The following is an 18,938-nucleotide window of genomic DNA, read 5'->3' as shown; positions in this document are numbered from 1 at the left end:
GCCCCAAAGCATAGATACTTGCACCTAATTTCAGTCCCCTCAACCCATGCAGCTATCTTTCTGCTGGATCCCAACAATTCGATCAAGTAACTATAGAAAAACTTAATTTAGGACTGACTTGTTGTAACATGCGTAAATTTAATTAAAGTACCAAAGGTATCGTTCAACAACCCTCATGTTTCTACGTCTCTCCGCTCCACCACTCAAGTATAGCCAGCAGCAAGGTCCCAAACTCACGTAACATAAGACTTCATGCCCCTTTTTGTTCTTCCACGCCTGCCACCCAAACTTTTGCCACCCCCATCGTTCAACCATTGTATGGAGCTACCGTTCCGAAATGGTTGTTTTGGGGTGGCCTACTGCATCTCACACCTTTGGCTCCTTCTTTGGACTCAGGAGAGTTGATAAAGTAGCTGGCCGACGCACTCAGTAGTAAGAAGAACGATCAACTGTCCGAGTAGAAATTGGTATAGTACAATGGTAAACCCCTGCAGTGGCATGAATGGTTTGGGCAATTTAAAAAGTTAAGCTGACTTACTTAAGGACTCTAGTAATGGCGAAATGAAAATACGGCTATTGCTGATTCTGCTTTTCGCGGAATAAAGTATAAAGATCCGCTTAGGGCACTTGAACGTAAATTTGGCCAGCCACAAGAAGTTGTCAGTTCACATTTAGAAACATTCAGCTCTTATCCGGCACTGAAAAAAACACAATGGTGGTAACATGATAAACTATTCTGCAACCATCTCAAGTCTTATCGGGGTCTTTAGATCACTTTTGTACAACGCTGACTCGAAGATGGGCTCGCTACTTAACACGAAAAAGCAAAAATTGCCGAACAATAAGAAAGAGGCTTAGTCACTTTCTACGGTCCGCAAGTATTGGGTAATGCCGACATCCCTCGATTTCATCAATTGGTTGAAGCAAAAGGTTGAGACGCAAGACATCAAAGCAAAAGGCTGAGAAACCAACATAAAAAAATGCGAGAAATGAGGACAACACCAACTCAGTAACCAAGTCTATGGTTGCCTCATGGACATTCGCTGCCAACACAGAGCAAAAAGCATTTGTAAACCTGCTGCAACTGCTACAGAATCAACTTCAACTCAATGCATTGTTTGTAAAGGAAATCACCACATCTGGGAGTATCGGGAACTTAAAGAAAAGTCTCCCATTCAGCGAGCCAAGGGAGTAGTCGAAGCAAAACTATGCGTCACTTGTTTAAGGGAAAGCCACATGTTCTGGCAGTGCCCAAACCCCAAGAAATGTAAAAAAAATCGGTTTTAACAGCTCCCTTAGCACACTTAATCAAGGAGCTGAGAGGATTTATCAACCGAAATCTCCTTCAATGAACAACAACGGTAATCATAATGCTGGCGCCAGTCAAAGTAAACCTTCTACTGGGCAATCATCGAGTAAGACTACTGCAATGTCATCTGTCAGTAATGCCTTCCTTCAGGTGACCGAATTACAACTGGCGAAATCTTTGGTTAAAAATATCACAGATTTAGTTTTGTGTACCACCGCTTTACGATACAACATTGAAACTAACAGTCAAGGGCATAGCAACCGCGGAGGTTATTGACACCAAGCTGGTAGAATTGACTCTAAAACCAGTCGACAACCAAGCAATCGAAACTTTCAAAGCGAGTCTTTAAGTGAACGATTGTTTGAACGTAGGCGCTGACGTAATCAGCATTAGGGCACTTCAAGAAACGTATCCGCAGTTCTAGACCCGGTTACATAATGCTATGGGAAAATCGAGATGATACTTGGACAGGATGTTTATCATGCCTTCCGCCCTTTAGAATATTTCGCTGCCGACAACAAGAGCTCGCCATTTGCTTTTCGCACGCCCCTGGGTTGGGTTGTAAGTGTTTTTTACATTCGTTTACAGGTTTAGTCCTGACTGGTTTCAAAGCTATTATAAGGCTGGATATTGAGCTTACTAGTCAGCTAAGGTTTTACCAGGACATGAAGTCGTATAGTGCACTTAAGCAATTAGACCCACGATCCCCTGCAGATGCACGGGCGCAAGAAATTCTTGAAAACATCGCAGTGCATACTGGAAAAAAGTAAGATGCTCGATTGCTATAGGCTGAAGATAACAACAAATAGACCTATAATTAATTCTCGGCGCTGGTCAAATTAAAAGTTTAGAAAATGGCATACAAAAGACCAGAAATTAAAAAGTATGCAATTATTGTTAATCCGAACAAGCCGGGCAAAGTTTTTAGGGTTCTAATTGGGGCAGCTAAATTCCACGGTGGATTTCCTAATAAGTCACTACTCACTGGACCTGATTTATACAAAAACCTAATCAACGTACTCCAGTGGTTCAGAGAAAATCTATTTGTAGTATCAACAGACATCGAGGGAATTTTTCTCCGAGTGAGTTACCAGGTGATTTTTGGGCTTTCTGCACCAGGAGGACCGCACATCAAATGTTGAGGTACATTGATTTACATGCCACATTTTTAGGGATAAAACTCACCCACCTGCGCTATCTATGCACTACAGTGCACGGCACATGATAATGCTAAACAGTATCCGGAAGCCGCAAAAGCTGTCCTTGAGTACTTCGACATGGACGACTATTTAGGTTCAGTAGAATCCTCTGAGAGGGCACTCTTCCGGTCAAAAGAGATAGGCTCATCTAGATAGGTTTAATCTGACTAACTTTGTAAGCAATGTGCCAGATCTGGTCGGCCAAAAAGAAGGGTCTCCTCAATCTACTGAGACGAAGGTCATCGTTTCATCCAAGGAGGAATCAATGCACGTGCTTGGGGTTAAGTGGTATCACACTAATGACACTTTGGTTTTGAGCAGGGGTCTCAAAATAGCAACATCTGAAAGATTTTAACAAAGCGCTTGCCCTTAAGTTTTGTGTAAAGGTTTATTCACCAAGTGGTCTTGTCGCACCATTTGCTGTAGGTAATCCTTTAATTTTGAAAAACATTTGGCATGTCGATGGACAAAGTTGGGATGACAAGTTACCCAAAGACACAAATGATAAATTCCTTGCATGTTGTTTCGCAGTTGGCTAAGGTTAGTGAGACCAGAAGTTACTTTTCAGAACCGCTCAGGCACCATGAATCCAACATTTTTGGTTATAGCTTGCAAGTCGTCTTCAAAACTGTAGCTTTCATTCGGGCTCAGTTAGCGTCCATTTCCGGATGGATAAAAACAGATCTGACGTTCGTCCTGGGCAAGGCCCGCGTTGCACCTATGAAGGTGATGACCGTTCCAAAGTTGGAATTGTAAGCAGCTCTCCTCGTTGCACGTCTCAAATGGAATGTTGTCAATAAATAACCGCTACGGCAGATGAATTGTTTATGTGGACAGATAGTGCAATCGTCTTGCAATGGTTAAACTTTAACCAAAAAAACACCCCATCTTCATTGCAAATCGTGTACGTGGAAGCCTGAAAACACCAGCGGCGATCATTGGAACCACGTTTCCACTTGTAATAATCCGGCATGGCCGGTACGCATAGTATTTTGGCTGATATTATACAATCAAGTAACTGGTTAAGGGTTCTTGACTTTTGGAGATGAAAACCTTAATTTATTAGCGTCTGATTATTTCAGTTTTTATTCGAATACTTCTTGTGCTACGCTTACATGCTCCGCCTTTTACCATCAAACGAAAGTTACCTTACCGTAGATGGCAGCATAACCGATCCCGTTGAGCTTGACGAAGCAGAGCGTCATCTCCAGTACCTTTTTCAAGGAGAGTCTTTTAGTACCTAATAAAAAGGATCTTCTTGACAAAAAATCCGTCAAAACGAGCAGCAACATTGCTAAATTTACACCGTTTTTTGGGCCCCATTTTCTCATTCGTTTTTTTGGTCTACTCCAATGGCTAGCGGAAATAGACTTTGACACTAAGCTTCATATCCCGCTAAAAGCGCGTCACATTTTTTAAACTAATCCTGTGGCACACTCACTTAAAAACGATCATCAGGGCATTGATTACTTACGGTCAACGTACAGGAACTTTATGCCATCCTTAAATTACGTTCCTCACTGCGTACCATCAAGTAAAACCGCGCTTTGTCTAGAAAGTTCCGTGCGGCAACCGTTCAATCAACCATGGCAGACCTCCCAAAAGAAAGTCTTGCATACCAATACCTGGGTTGAGTACTTTGCGCATTCTACGTTACTCTTCGTCGGACTACTGAAAAGAGGTGGGGATTTCTCTTCTCTTGTCTGACTACTCGTGCTGTCATTTTTAAAACCCTTCCGTCCATGTACACTAGTTCCTGTGCGATGCCATGCCAATGCGATTTGGGTACTTTGGCTCAAGGAGTATGCACCTGCTCTGAACCGTAGATAAACGTGGCGGAGGTCCGCCAAGCAGCACCTTGAGGTCGGCGATGTAGTTCGGATAGTTGAAGAAAGCAACCCTAGGGGTTACTATCCTGCTGCTCTGATTAAAGATTTCCGGTACGATTCCGACAGCGTCGACCGGTTTCGCAGTCGTACGCATGTCTGCCGGACCTCTCGTCCCTCCGCTTGTTAAGCTTGTACCGATCCCTCCAACATCTTCTTCCGGGCCCCAGAGTTTAACTGAGCAAATAAGAGGGCAATGGGTTATATAAATAAAAGAGCAGCGAAAAAGTTTTATTACGTCGTATATTAAACATGTAAGCCTTATATTGGTTCAATTTTGTCATAGAAAGCTCAGAAAAATGCTGATAACAATGCGCTCGTGTTTGGCAGAATATTTTTAGGTTTGAAAAACTTCTCTGTGATTGATTTTAGACTAAGACCTGTCGAAAAATGTTGCTAGATTTGCCGTTTTTAGGCAGATTGATAGTTGATGCGCTTGATACAGTTGTTGAATATGATGCCTTATGTTGAATAATTTACCATTCGAAAATTTGTTTTATTAGCTTTAAGTTGTCAGTATAATTGTTTTCAAAAATTTTTGGTTTTAAAAGTAGGAAATTGCGGATATTTGGGCTTTCAAACGTCAGAAAATATCAACATGTTCCGTTTCAAACGTAGGAATTTCTCATTTCTGTAAACCAAAATACCGCATATTTTGTACGTTTAAAAACCAGACATGCCGAATCGCGCGAGAAACTGAACCCACCGAATCTTTCTTCTTACATTCCAATCTGAAATACTGACTATTAAGTGTGAAAATTGAGTTTTGACAGAGGTGTAAAATTTTGGATTTGATGAAGCATGGAGCCATTTTTTTACCTTTTAAACTGAAGATCACGAACATTTGAAAAATGTGATTAAGTTGTAAATATGAGCACCGTTGACCTTTTTTTTGCACTCAATGCGCTTTGTTTGTTGTAGCAATTCTTGAATCAACAGAATCCAAATATGACTTGAGGAAAACGATCATTCAAGTGTCGATACCAAATGAAAGGTTTACAAACTTTGTGATTAACCCACAAATCTCTCTTTTGAAATTGTGGTGTCCATTTGATGTGACATTTTTTCCACTTGATCAGCAGATTTGCAGCATTTCCATATCGGATGGATCACATCGACATCCGAGATCTTCAGGGAAAAAAATCAACGTTAGATTGCACGGTTAGTCTTTAATTAATTGAAAACCACAGTTCACATCTCGCAAATATTGAAAAATTGTGAAAGGCGTACCCGTAGCACATGCACAGATAGTGAAAGCTTTGCTCAAGGGAAGTTTTCCTAATCTTTATTGAATTCGAGAAATTTGTTTAAAGAGTTACTCAAAATCAATCCCAAAAACTTAGACGCAATTGGCCTTTTTAATTATGTCACCATTAAAGTTGACCGTCATAAATGTCCTCAGTTTACTCAATGTCAATTCCTATTGGTTAATTTTATACAACTTAAGTTTCGGACACTCTTATTTGGCTCTGGGGAAGTTTAATAACTTCTTAGGTTTAATAAATCTGTAATTGTCATCTGTAATTCATTTATTTTGTCAGAATTGTAGTAAGGTCTAGTCTCTAGTCATCCATGGTCAAAATTTTATCATTTGAACTTGTATTTGTTTTACAGCTAGTGCTGAAATTGGTTAGATAGTGCCGAGCAAAATGTTTATTTTTTTAACCCAACAACTCAATTATTAGTCAAGCTCAACCAATTAAATGAAGAAAAAAGAAACAAAAACTTGAGTTTCAAAAATCTTTGCAGTGCGTACGCTCAAACGTGGACTTAAAATATCGATTAATTAATTAGGGAAAATTGATCCGATCAAACTTTGAATTATTGAAAGCAATTTCAAAATGATTGTTGAATGAGTTCAACCTACACAACAAACTTGTTGTTCCGACCCCAATTGTGGAGGAGGAACTATATACTCAAATCGGTTTTTTTGTTAGGACAATTTAGGCCGATCGGTATTTTCATCCTAGAGAAATGTGAGTGGTATCATTAAAAAGCTTGTTTTGTACATTGTACAATTCAAGAATAAAAAGATTTTTTGAATTTTGATTTTTCCGAGGAATTATCGAGGATTGAAGTTTTGAGTGAATACGGGATATTTGGCATGATTTTGTTCATTTGACATGATTTTGTGAAATTTTTTCTTTGTAAAAATCTTAATTCAAAATTACATTTCACGCCACAAAAAGAATAAATTTAAAGTTCCTAATAGCCAAATGGCGATAAAAAAAGTTCTGGTCTCATTGGGAAGTTTACTATCAAAAAATTTCGACATCTATTTGAGAGCTTTTTTTTAGAAAACTTTTGTATTTTTTTGTTTTCTTATGTTACCTGGAGACTAGTCCTTTTTCATATCGAAGTTTCACTAAAGAAAAACTTGGCTTATAGTCAAATGAAGCCCAACGAACAAAGAATTCGTTTTCAAGGTATCGCTCGTGTTTTTTTTCGGCTTCGACTCTGAATTTTCGAAATTTTAAATGAAATTTTGATTTTCTTTTTGCGGTTTTACTATTTTCTTGGAGTCCTATGACCTAGAATTATTGACTTATAGTTCAATAGGTTTCGTAATGAGCGTTAAGTGAACCTATCTAGAGCCTTGAGTGGAAAGCTAAATGCTGTTAAGATTTGAAAAATAAATTTTCGCGAAGTTTTTTTTAAAGTTAAACCGATCATAAACTTACTTTTGTGAGTAGTTAGTCAGTCTCAGTAATGACAGGACCGTAGTTTCTTTCTACTGCATCTACTGCAACCATAGTTAATCTGGTTAGCGGTTTTATCTTCTAACTATTTGGTATAGGACTTCAATGCCACAAGATTTCAAAATTTTTTTTGTTTATTTTGTATTATTGGTTCCTTTTGAAATCTTATCATATTATCCTGATAGAGATATCTCCCACTAATTTTGAAAAGACTTTAATGGATCATGGATAAAGACTTCAGAGAAAAGCTTATTGTCTAACTCGCTTCGACATTTTCTTCTCGCACTTTTCTACCTAATTTTTTTTGTTTTCATAATCAATGACTCATTGTAATGTTCTATTGATTAGCAACTCTTGGCCTTCCTTGTCCTCAAATAAAGGCATAACTGAGCGTATTTATTGACTTCCGTGGAAAGCTATTGATTTTAATGGCTGTAAAGACATTTAAAAATTTCGTAAATTTTTTTAAGTTAACCAATCTCAAACTTTTTTCTTGAACTGTAAATCAGTCAAATTAAGAGCCGGACTCCTTCTTTTCTACTTCAACCAGAAATAATCTAGTTAGTGTTGTTATCTTCTAACTATTGGTGTTATGACTTCGATTCAGACGTTTTGAATTTTTTTTTCAATTTTGTATAATTTTTTCGTAATTTTGGTTCCTTTTGGAATCTTAACATATTATTCTGAAATTGATTGTTGCGTTGGCATAGGAAACCCGTTCAATGGTTCATATATAAGGTTTTAAGAGAAAAATTTACGGTTTAAATGGTGGCGACGCTTTTTTTCTTGCACTTTTCTACCTAATTTTTTTGGTTTTCGCCTGTATTTGTTGTTGTTTTCATAGTCAATGATTTCTTGTAATGTCTATATTGATGACTTATGAATAACAAGCAACCTTGCAGTTTTATTGAGACACATTTTAGCTTATTTGTCAGCTTCCATTAAAAGCTATTGGGTTTAATGCGTTGATACTACGGGTGTTCTTACAAATTTCGTGGTTTTCATGTGTTTGTTCATTTTTGTTGATTTACTGGAGTCAAGTCGTTGAAGAGAAGAATCCCATTGCTTTGAAAAAAATAATTGAAAGTTTAAAATTTTTATCGAAAAAATTGTTTTTTAACGGCTTCGACACTTTTCTCTCTCACTTTTTTTTGAAGTTGCTGTTTTTGAATGTTTTTGTTTATTCTTTAGATAGCCGAAAAATACTGACCGATCTCATAAGCTTGTAATTGATTATTGAATGAATGATTTTACCGGAAGAAGTCAGTCTATACCAATCAGTCTTAAAATTTATGACATTACACAATTTCAAGATATTTAAGGATTTTTCAATGTTTTCAAAATTTGTTGTTTTTTTTGTCAACTTGTAACTTATTTTCATCATTGAGAGGTCCCATACAATTCCTTGTATTATAAAAACTAACATGTAACTGAAATTATGGCGTTACTGATATTTTGTTTGTTGGACAATATGCATTTCCATAAAATGTTATGTGAGTTTGTGTATTTGTGTTTCTTTAGCACAATCGCGTAATAACACATCCTAATGATTTTCAAATGTGGCCCAATTGAATTTATTTACTCATTCACTATTCTTTTAGCTGATTTAGTATAATTGGTAGTTGAAATAATAATACATAATATGCAGATAACAGCTAATGATTTTAATGGCTTCATTAATTTGTGTTTTCGCAATGTTTGTAATTTGTTGTTCGTAATTTTTTGAGTTTTTCTGCATCTTTACTCCCTTCCTACAGCTTAGGAAGGGAGTAAAGATCCATCTGCTGTCTAGTTAGAATAAAGTAAATTTGTGCAGGTAGGATTTTGTCTGATTGTAATTTGAGGTTGTTACTAGGTGTTTTTAACTTTAGATATCGAGTTTTTGCCGTGAAATTTTTGATTTTGCTTCTTTGTTGTTGCTGTTGTTGTTTTTCTTGTAATCTTTTTAATGGCAGATCTCGTTGTAATGAGGATTGTCATTATTTAATTAAATTATGAGTTTGGTTGTGTAACGAATTCATTTTTGATTATCCCTTCGTCAAAATTGTAAGTCAAAAGACAGTTATACACAATGTGTTTTACTTCTACCAGATGAAGGTTGCTCGTATATTTCAATTGAAACCTTCTGTTGGCAGAGAGATTAGCGTTTCAACAACATGCTGCTTTCTGGTACTTCAAAAACATGAGCTGGAAATAAAGCATAAAAAGTTTTCCCGCAGATTTGATGAGTCTCAACTAGTTTTGAGTGGAAAGTACCACAAGTCATTCTTGATCCTAGAATGAATAAAACTCTTCTAAAGTTTCGTTTGTGTTCTGCCTGTGTACTTTAACTTAGTCTTAATTGTTCGGTCATAGTTCACTGTCGAACTCCACACTATCACTTTTTTAAAATTTGTCTTCTATAATACTTGAGCCACCTTGTTTTGACGCATCTTCAATAAAACCCCTTGCATTTAAATTTGACAGTAAACGTTTATTTAGATCTCACTAGAAAAACTGCTGAAAAATAATTTGGAAACAAATTTCTATGGTCTCTTCATATAGCCATAGCTAAGTGGAGCTATGTGTTGGTTTTCAATTGCTTTATACAATACAAAGGATTTGGACTGTGCTGAGACGCTGACGTTGTTTGTTATGGTCTGTTCACATACTTCATCGAATGAATGAGAAGTCAATCGAATTTTGAGTAGTTTTGAGTGATTTAGTAACTCTGAAACAATGAAAAAAAAACTTTTTGAAAGTTTTGGGTTACTGGGAGGGAATTTTGTTTTAGGAAATTTGAGTATTGTTTCCACTGTTCTACCTTATGATCTCGAAAACTACTAAAAATGATACGTGGATTCAATTTTTAACTTCAATTAGATGCATAATTTAAATGCCGCAATGCGGGGGTAATATTTCTTTATTACTTTAAAACTTGCGCATTTTAGGGTTTTGCCCGTATTTACTCTTCTTTTTTGTTGTCATATCATCTATTCGCTTCCATGACAGGTCCCCTGTGGTCTCCATGAAAAAATAAATGAATCTATTGAATTCTTTAAGCTGACAACTAATGGCTGTTATCACTTTGACGATGTATTTTTCCATAAAAATTAATGAGCTTATAATAAATAATGAATAAATAAGTTCTGCTTAATTGCCTTTAGCGTCTTTTGTCTCAGCATTTGGTCCTTAACGTCTGCTCACATTGGGTTTGTAACTATCCAGGAGTTGTTTTAGCGTATGCAGTTGAAGTTATTTGTTTTTAGGACTTTGATATTGTTTCAACAAATTGTAAATTTTGTTATCTAGTGAGTTAATCTTATACAGCAGTTCTTATTGTCCGTCTTTTGCAACACGATTTCATATTTTTTTCGGATTGCAGGTAATAATACTCATATTTAGTCATCATTTCTTCCCAAACAGATGCAGCGAACCTAAAAATTATTGAAAGTCAAGTTATTTATTCGTTAGTGAGTTTTTTAGTCCCTCTGTTCCTGAGTGTTATCAAGGAAAGAATTTAATTGTTTTTTTTGTCTTTAAGTAGTATGATTTGTTTAACAGCTTTAGTTTATGGTCGTGTGTTCTAATAACTTTGACAACAAAAATTTGACAAACTTGAATTTGTTTTTCTGTGCTGATATTTTCTTTTGTCTTTGTTGGGTCGTAATTTTATTCACTATCAAAATCTAGATCCTGTAAAAAAATGGCTTTCAGGCAATTCATTTTTTGTTTTTACATGGATTGTAATTTAAACCTGTCCTGTTACATTATAAACTTGATCTCGCTGTCGAGGTTTTTTGCGTATTGCCTTTTCATTACAAATCAGAGAGACTGAATTTTATTGGGGTGCTGTCTCTTAACAATTCAACGAAGAATTCGAATAGCATTGGGCGTCGTCTTTTTTTAAAGATCTGTTCATAAATATTCTTGCTCTTTGAAGTCCAATTGGAGCTATGATCGTTTCAACCGAAAATTGAAATTGAGCGGAAAACCCAGTGGCGCTGAAAACTGTTTTCTCTTTAATTTTGAAAATGAATGAGACAAAAAATGCTTTGAATAAAATTTAGCTTTCTCGCTATGGTTTTTTCTGTCTGATTCTTTTCTAATTTTTCGTTAGTGGGTTTCTTAGTTGCCCTGTTCCTGAGTGTTATCAAGGAAAGACTTTATTTGTTTTTTTTTTGTCGTTCAGTAGTACAATTTGTCTAACAGTTTCAGCTTATGGTTGCGTGTTTTAACAACTTTGGCGTCAAAAATGTCAGAAACTTTAAATTGTTTTTCGGTTCGGATATTTTCTTTTGTCTTTGCTGGGTCATACTTTTATTCACTACCAAAATATAAATTCTGTAGAAATGTTGGCATTCAGGTAATTGAATATTTCCTTATCCTTGGATTGTAATTTATGACCTGTCCTTTTATATTTTAAGCTTGATTTTGCTCAGGGTTTTTTGCGTATAGCTTTTTCATTTTAATTCAGAGAGAGACTGATTTTCTTGAGGTGCTGTCTCTTTACTATTCAAAAAAATTGAATGGCATTGGACGTTGTTTTTTTTATTTCTCATTGGAGTTATGACTTTTTTTTCAACCCAAAAACTGAAATGAAGGGGAAAACCGATTGGTTTTGCAGCGTGTTTGCTCTCTGATTTTAGGAATGAGTCAGACAAAAGATGTTTTGAATAAAATTCATTTTCTCGCTATTGTTTTTTCGCTCACCTGCAATATTTTGACATTGGTTTTAAAATATTTTCTCATTGTTTCTGTCTGATTCTTTCTAATTCATCGTTAGTGAGTTTTTAAGTTGCTCTGTTTCAAAATGTTATCAATGAAAGAACTTATTTTTTTGTTGTTCAATAGTGCAATTTGTTAAACAGTTTCAGCTTATGGTTGCCTTTCTTAATGACTTTGACGTCAAAAATGTGAGAAACTTGAAACAGTTTTTTTGTGTTGATATTCTATTTTGTCTTTGTTGCGTCATATGTTTATTCACTATGAAAATCTAGATTCTATAGAAATGTTGGCATTCAGGTTAATGAATTTTTTTATCCTTGGATTGTGGTTTATGACAAGTCCTGTTACAATTTAAGATTGATTTTGCTGGCAAGGTTTTTTGTGTAACGTATTTTCATTACAACTCAGAGAGACTGAATTATATTGGGTTGCTGTCTGTTTACACTTCGTTAAATCAGAATAGCTTGTGTCTTAATACAAAGATCTGTTCATAAATTTTCATGATATTTGAAGTCCAATTGGAGCTATGATTTTCGTCACCCAAAAAAATGAGATGGAGCGCAAAACCAGGTGGTTTTGCATTGTGTTTTCTCTTTTATTTTAAAAATGAGTGAGACACAAAATGTTTTGGACAAATTTTTGCTCTCTGGCTATCGTTTTTTTCTTATGCGACATTTGGACATTGGTTTTTTTCATTTATTCGTTAGTGAGTTTTTTAATTGCTCTGATCTTGAGTGTTATCAAGGAAGAAATTAATTTCTTTTTTATTGTTTAGTAGTACGATTTGTTCAACAGTTTCAGTTTATTGTGTTTTTATGGGTCATATGTTTATTCACTATCAAAATCTGGATTCTGTAGAAACTTGGAATTAATTCATTTTATCTTTTCCTTGGATTGTTATTTAAGACCTCTACTGTTATATTTTAAACATGATTACGCTGTCAAGGTTTTCTGCGTATCGCTTTTTCATTACAATTCAGAGAGAATGAATTTTATTTGGATGCTGTCTCTTTACAGTTTGAATGGCATTGCACGTTGTCTTTTTGTAAAGATTTGTTCATAAGTTTTCATGATTTTTCAAGTCTCATTGTATTTATGATTTTTGTCAACCCAAAAACTGAAATGAAGGGGAAAACCGATTGGTTTTGCAGCGTGTTTGCTCTCTGATTTTAGGAATGAGTCAGACAAAAGATGTTTTGAATAAAATTCATTTTCTCGCTATTGTTTTTTTGCTCACATGCAATATTTTGACATTGGTTTTAAACTATTCTCTCATTTTTTCTGTCTGATTCTTTCTAATTTTTCGTTATTGAGTTTTTTAGTTGCTCTGTTCCAAAGTGTTATCGAGGAAAGAAATTCTTTTTTTGTTGTTTAATAGTACAATTTGTTTAACAGTTTAAGCTTATGGTTGCGTGAATTACTTAATAACTTTGACGTCAAAAATGTGAGAAAATTGAAATTGTTTTTTTTTGTGTTGATTTTTTATTTTGTCTTCGTTGGTTCATATTTTTAATCGCTATCATAATCTAAACTCTCTAGAAATGTTGGCATTCGGGTTATTGAATATTTTGTTATCCTTCGATTGTAATTTATGACCTGTCCTTCTATATTTTAAGCTATATATTGCTGTCAGGTTTTTTTTGCGTATCGCCTTTTTATTTTAATTCAGAGAGACTAAATTTTTTTGAGGTGCTGTTTCTTTACAATTGAACGAATTTGGATAGCTTTGGGCGTCGTCTTTTTTTAAAGATCTGTTCATAAAATTTCCTGATGTTTTAAGTCCAATTGCAATTATCATTCTTTTCACTCCGAAAATTGTAATTGAACTGAAAACCGATTGGAGAGACTGAATTGTATTGGGTTGCTGTCTCTTTACACTTCAAAGAATTAGAATAACATGTGTCCTATTGCAAAGATCTGTGCATAAATTTTCATGGTGTTTGAAGTCCACTTGCAACTGTGAATTTTGCCACCGCAAAAATTGAGATGGAGCGCAAAACCGAGTGATTTTGCAGCGTGTTTTCTCTCTAATTTTAAAATCGAGTCAGACAAAAAATTTTTTGAACACAGTTTTGCTTTCTCGCTATTGTTTTGCTCACATGCGACATTTTGGCTTTGATTTTTAACTATTTTCTCAATTTTTGTGTATGGTGTATGGTTCTTTGTTATTTGTTCGTTAGTGAGTGTTTTAGTTGCTTTGTTCCTGGGTGTTATGAGGGAAAGAAATTATTTGTTTTTATTTGTTGCTCAATAGTACAATTTGTTTAACAGTTTCAACTGACGGTCATGTGTCTTAATGACTTTGACGTCAAAAATGTGAGAAATTTGAAATTGTTTTTCTGTGTTGATATTTTTTGTCTTTGTTGGGCCATATGTTTATTCACTATCAAAACCTAGATCCTATAGAAATGTTGGCATTCAGGTAATTGAATTTTTGATCCTTGGATTTTAGTTTTTGGCAAGTCCTATTATAACTTAAGATTGATTTCGCTGGCAAGATTTTTTGTGTAACGCCTTTCCAATAAAACTCGGAGAGACTGACTTAAATTGGGTTCCTGTCTCTCTACTCTTCAAGAATCAGAATAGCACGTGTCTTAATGAAAAGATCTGTTCTTAAATTTTCATGATGTTTGAAGTCCAATTGGAACTATGATTTTTGTCACCCCAAAAATGAGATGGAGCGCAAAACCGAGTGGTTTTGCAGCGTGTTTTCTCTCTAATTGTAAAAACGAGTGAGACACAAAATTTATTGAACAAAATTTTGCTTTCTCGCTGTCGTTTTTTTCACATGCGACACATTAGCATTGGTTTTAAACTATTTTCTCAATTTTTTTGTCTGCTTCTTTGTTGTTTGTTCGTTAGTGACATTTTTAGTTGCTTTTTTCGTGGGTGTTACCAGGGAAAGAATTTATTTGTTCTCATTTGTTGTTCAATAGCACGATTTGTTTAACAGTTTCAGTTGGTGCTCCTCCGTCCTAATGACTTTGACGACAAAAACGTGAGGAACTTGAAATATTTTTTCTGTGTTGATATTTTATTTTGTTTTGTTGCGTTATATGTTAATTCACTATCAAAATATAGATTCTAGAGAAATGTTGGCATTCAGGTAAATTAATTTTGTTTATACTTGGCATGGACTGTAGTTTACGACAAGTCTTGTTATAATTTAAGATTGATTTCACTGGCAAGGTTTTTTGCGTAACGCCTCTTCATTACAAATCAGAGAGACTGAATTGTATTGGGTTGCTGTCTCCTTACACTTCAAAGAATCAGAATAACATGCGTCCTATTGCAAATATCTTTTCATAAATTTTCATGGTGGTTTGAAGTCCACTTGGAACTATGATCTTTGTCACCCTAAAAAACGAGATGGAACGCAAAACCGAGTGATTTTGCAGCGTGTTTTCTCTCTAATTTTAAAAACGAGTCAGACAAAAAAATTTTTTTGAACACAGTTTTGCTTTCTCGCTATTGTTTTGCTCACATGCGACATTTTGGTTTTGACTTTTAACTATTTTCTCAATTTTTGTGTATGGTTCTTTGTTATTTGTTCGTTGGTGAGTGTTTTAGTTGCTTTGTTCCTGGGTGTTATGAGGGAAAGAAATTATTTGTTTTTACTTGTTGTTCAATAGTACGATTTGTTTAACAGTTTCAGTTTGAGAGTTTGTGGTCGTGTGTCTTGATGATTTTGATGACAAAAATGTGAGAAACTTGAAATTGTTTTCCTGTGGTGATATTTTATTTTGTTTTGTGGCGTCATAGGTTTATTCACTATCAAAATCTAGATTCTAGAGAAATGTTGGCTTTCAAGTAAATGAATTTTTTATCCTTGGACTGTAGTTTATGATAAGTCCTGTTATAATTTAAGATTGATTTCGCTGGCAAAGTTTTTTGCGTAACGCCTTTTCATTAAAACTCAGAGAGACTGAATTAAATTGGTTTCCTGTTTCTTTACACTTCAAAGAATCAAAATAACATGTGTCCTTTTGCAAAGATTTGTTCATAAATTTTCATGATGCTTGAAGTCCACTTGGAACTATGATTGTTGTCAACTCAAAAATTGAGATGCAGCGCAAAACCGAGTGGTTTTGCAGCGTGTTTTCTCTCTAATTGTAAGAACGAGTGAGACACAAAATTTATTGAACAAAATTTTGCTTTCTCGCTGTCGTTTTTTTCACATGCGACACTTTAGCATTGGTTTTTAACTATTTTCTTAATTTTTTTGTCTGGTTCTTTGTTGTTTGTTCGTTAGTGACATTTTTAATTGCTTTTTTCGTGGGTGTTACCAGGGAAAGAATTTATTTGTTCTCATTTGTTGTTCAATAGCACGATTTGTTTAACAGTTTCAGTTGGTGCTCCTCCGTCCTAATGACTTTGACGACAAAAACGTGAGGAACTTGAAATATTTTTTCTGTGTTGATATTTTATTTTGTTTTGTTGCGTTATATGTTAATTCACTATCAAAATATAGATTCTAGAGAAATGTTGGCATTCAGGTAAATTAATTTTGTTTATACTTGGCATGGACTGTAGTTTACGACAAGTCTTGTTATAATTTAAGATTGATTTCACTGGCAAGGTTTTTTGCGTAACGCCTCTTCATTACAAATCAGAGAGACTGAATTGTATTGGGTTGCTGTCTCCTTACACTTCAAAGAATCAGAATAACATGCGTCCTATTGCAAATATCTTTTCATAAATTTTCATGGTGGTTTGAAGTCCACTTGGAACTATGATCTTTGTCACCCTAAAAATCGAGATGGAACGCAAAACCGAGTGATTTTGCAGCGTGTTTTCTCTCTAATTTTAAAAACGAGTCAGACAAAAAAATTTTTTTGAACACAGTTTTGCTTTCTCGCTATTGTTTTGCTCACATGCGACATTTTGGTTTTGATTTTTAACTATTTTCTCAATTTTTGTGTATGGTTCTTTGTTATTTGTTCGTTGGTGAGTGTTTTAGTTGCTTTGTTCCTGGGTGTTATGAGGGAAAGAAATTATTTGTTTTTACTTGTTGTTCAATAGTACGATTTGTTTAACAGTTTCAGTTTGAGAGTTTGTGGTCGTGTGTCTTGATGATTTTGATGACAAAAATGTGAGAAACTTGAAATTGTTTTCCTGTGGTGATATTTTATTTTGTTTTGTGGCGTCATAGGTTTATTCACTATCAAAATCTAGATTCTAGAGAAATGTTGGCTTTCAAGTAAATGAATTTTTTATCTTGGACTGTAGTTTATGATAAGTCCTGTTATAATTTAAGATTGATTTCGCTGGCAAAGTTTTTTGCGTAACGCCTTTTCATTAAAACTCAGAGAGACTGAATTAAATTGGTTTGCTGTTTCTTTACACTTCAAAGAATCAGAATAACATGTGTCCTTTTGCAAAGATTTGTTCATAAATTTTCATGATGCTTGAAGTCCACTTGGAACTATGATTGTTGTCAACTCAAAAATTGAGATGGAGCGCAAAACCGAGTGGTTTTGCAGCGTGTTTTCTCTCTAATTTTAAAAACGAGTCAGACAAAAAATTTTTTGAACACAGTTTTGCTTTCTCGCTATTGTTTTGCTCACATGCGACATTTTGGCTTTGATTTTTAACTTTTTTCTCAATTTTTGTGTATGGTTCTTTGTTATTTGTTCGTTAGTGAGTGTTTTAGTTGCTTTGTTCCTGGGTGTTATGAGGGAAAGAAATTATTTGTTTTTATTTGTTGCTCAATAGTACAATTTGTTTAACAGTTTCAACTGACGGTCATGTGTCTTAATGACTTTGAGGTCAAAAATGTGAGAAATTTGAAATTGTTTTTCTGTGTCGATATTTTTTGTCTTTGTTGGGCCATATGTTTATTCACTATCAAAACCTAGATCCTATAGAAATGTTGGCATTCAGGTAATTGAATTTTTTATCCTTGGATTTTAGTTTTTGACAAGTCCTATTATAACTTAAGATTGATTTCGCTGGCAAGATTTTTTGTGTAACGCCTTTCCAATAAAACTCGGAGAGACTGACTTAAATTGGGTTGCTGTCTCTCTACTCTTCAAGAATCAGAATAGCACGTGTCTTAATGAAAATATCTGTTCTTAAATTTTCATGATGTTTGAAGTCCAATTGGAACTATGATTTTTGTCACCCCAAAAATGAGATGGAGCGCAAAACCGAGTGGTTTTGCAGCGTGTTTTCTCTCTAATTGTAAGAACGAGTGAGACACAAAATTTATTGAACAAAATTTTGCTTTCTCGCTGTCGTTTTGTTCACATGCGACACTTTAGCATTGGTTTTTAACTATTTTCTTAATTTTTTTGTCTGGTTCTTTGTTGTTTGTTCGTTAGTGACATTTTAATTGCTTTTTTCGTGGGTGTTACCAGGGAAAGAATTTATTTGTTCTCATTTGTTGTTCAATAGCACGATTTGTTTAACAGTTTCAGTTGGTGCTCCTCCGTCCTAATGACTTTGACGACAAAAACGTGAGGAACTTGAAATATTTTTTCTGTGTTGATATTTTATTTTGTTTTGTTGCGTTATATGTTAATTCACTATCAAAATATAGATTCTAGAGAAATGTTGGCATTCAGGTAAATTAATTTTGTTTATACTTGGCTTGGACTGTAGTTTACGACAAGTCCTGTTATAATTTAAGATTGATTTCACTGGCAAGGTTTTTTGCGTAACGCCTTTTCATTAAAACTCAGAGAGACTGAATTAAATTGGTTTGCTGTTTCTTTACACTTCAAAGAATCAGAATAACATGTGTCCTTTTGCAAAGATTTGTTCATATATTTTCATGATGTTTGAAGTGCAATGGGAAGTTGGAGCGGAAAACCGAGTGGTTTTGCAGCGCGTTTTCTCTCTAATTGTAAAAACGAATGAGAAACAAAAATTATTGAAAAAAATTTTGCTTTCTCGCTGTCGTTTTTTTCACATGCGACATTTTGGCATTGGTTTTAAACTTTTTTCTCAATTTTGAGTCTGGTTCTTTGTTGTTTGTTCGTTAGTGAGTTTTTCATTTTCTTTGTTCTTGGGTTATATCAGGGATAGAATTTATTTGTTCCTATTTTTTGTTCAATAGCACGATTTGCTTAAGAGTTTCAGTTTGTGGTCGTGTGTCTTAATGAATTTGACGACAAAAAGATGAGAAACTTGAAAT

The 18,938-nt window shown here is 34.7% G+C and overlaps 1 protein-coding gene across 1 annotated transcript in view; it reads left to right on the top strand.

The window, feature by feature from the left end:
* LOC142342265 (neuronal acetylcholine receptor subunit non-alpha-2-like) overlaps positions 1-18,938 on the top strand; it is a 64,702-nt gene that overhangs the window by 10,623 nt on the left and 35,141 nt on the right. The window contains exon 3 of the mRNA XM_075393544.1: positions 5,316-5,555. Within this exon, the coding sequence (XP_075249659.1) occupies positions 5,316-5,555 (240 nt within the window). The remainder of the gene's footprint in view (positions 1-5,315; positions 5,556-18,938) is intronic.

This window comes from Convolutriloba macropyga, chromosome 7, assembly GCF_964194025.1.
Source record: "Convolutriloba macropyga chromosome 7, txConMacr16.3, whole genome shotgun sequence".
NCBI lineage: Eukaryota > Metazoa > Xenacoelomorpha > Acoela > Convolutidae > Convolutriloba > Convolutriloba macropyga.
This window is presented reverse-complemented; position numbering and strand designations above follow the sequence as displayed.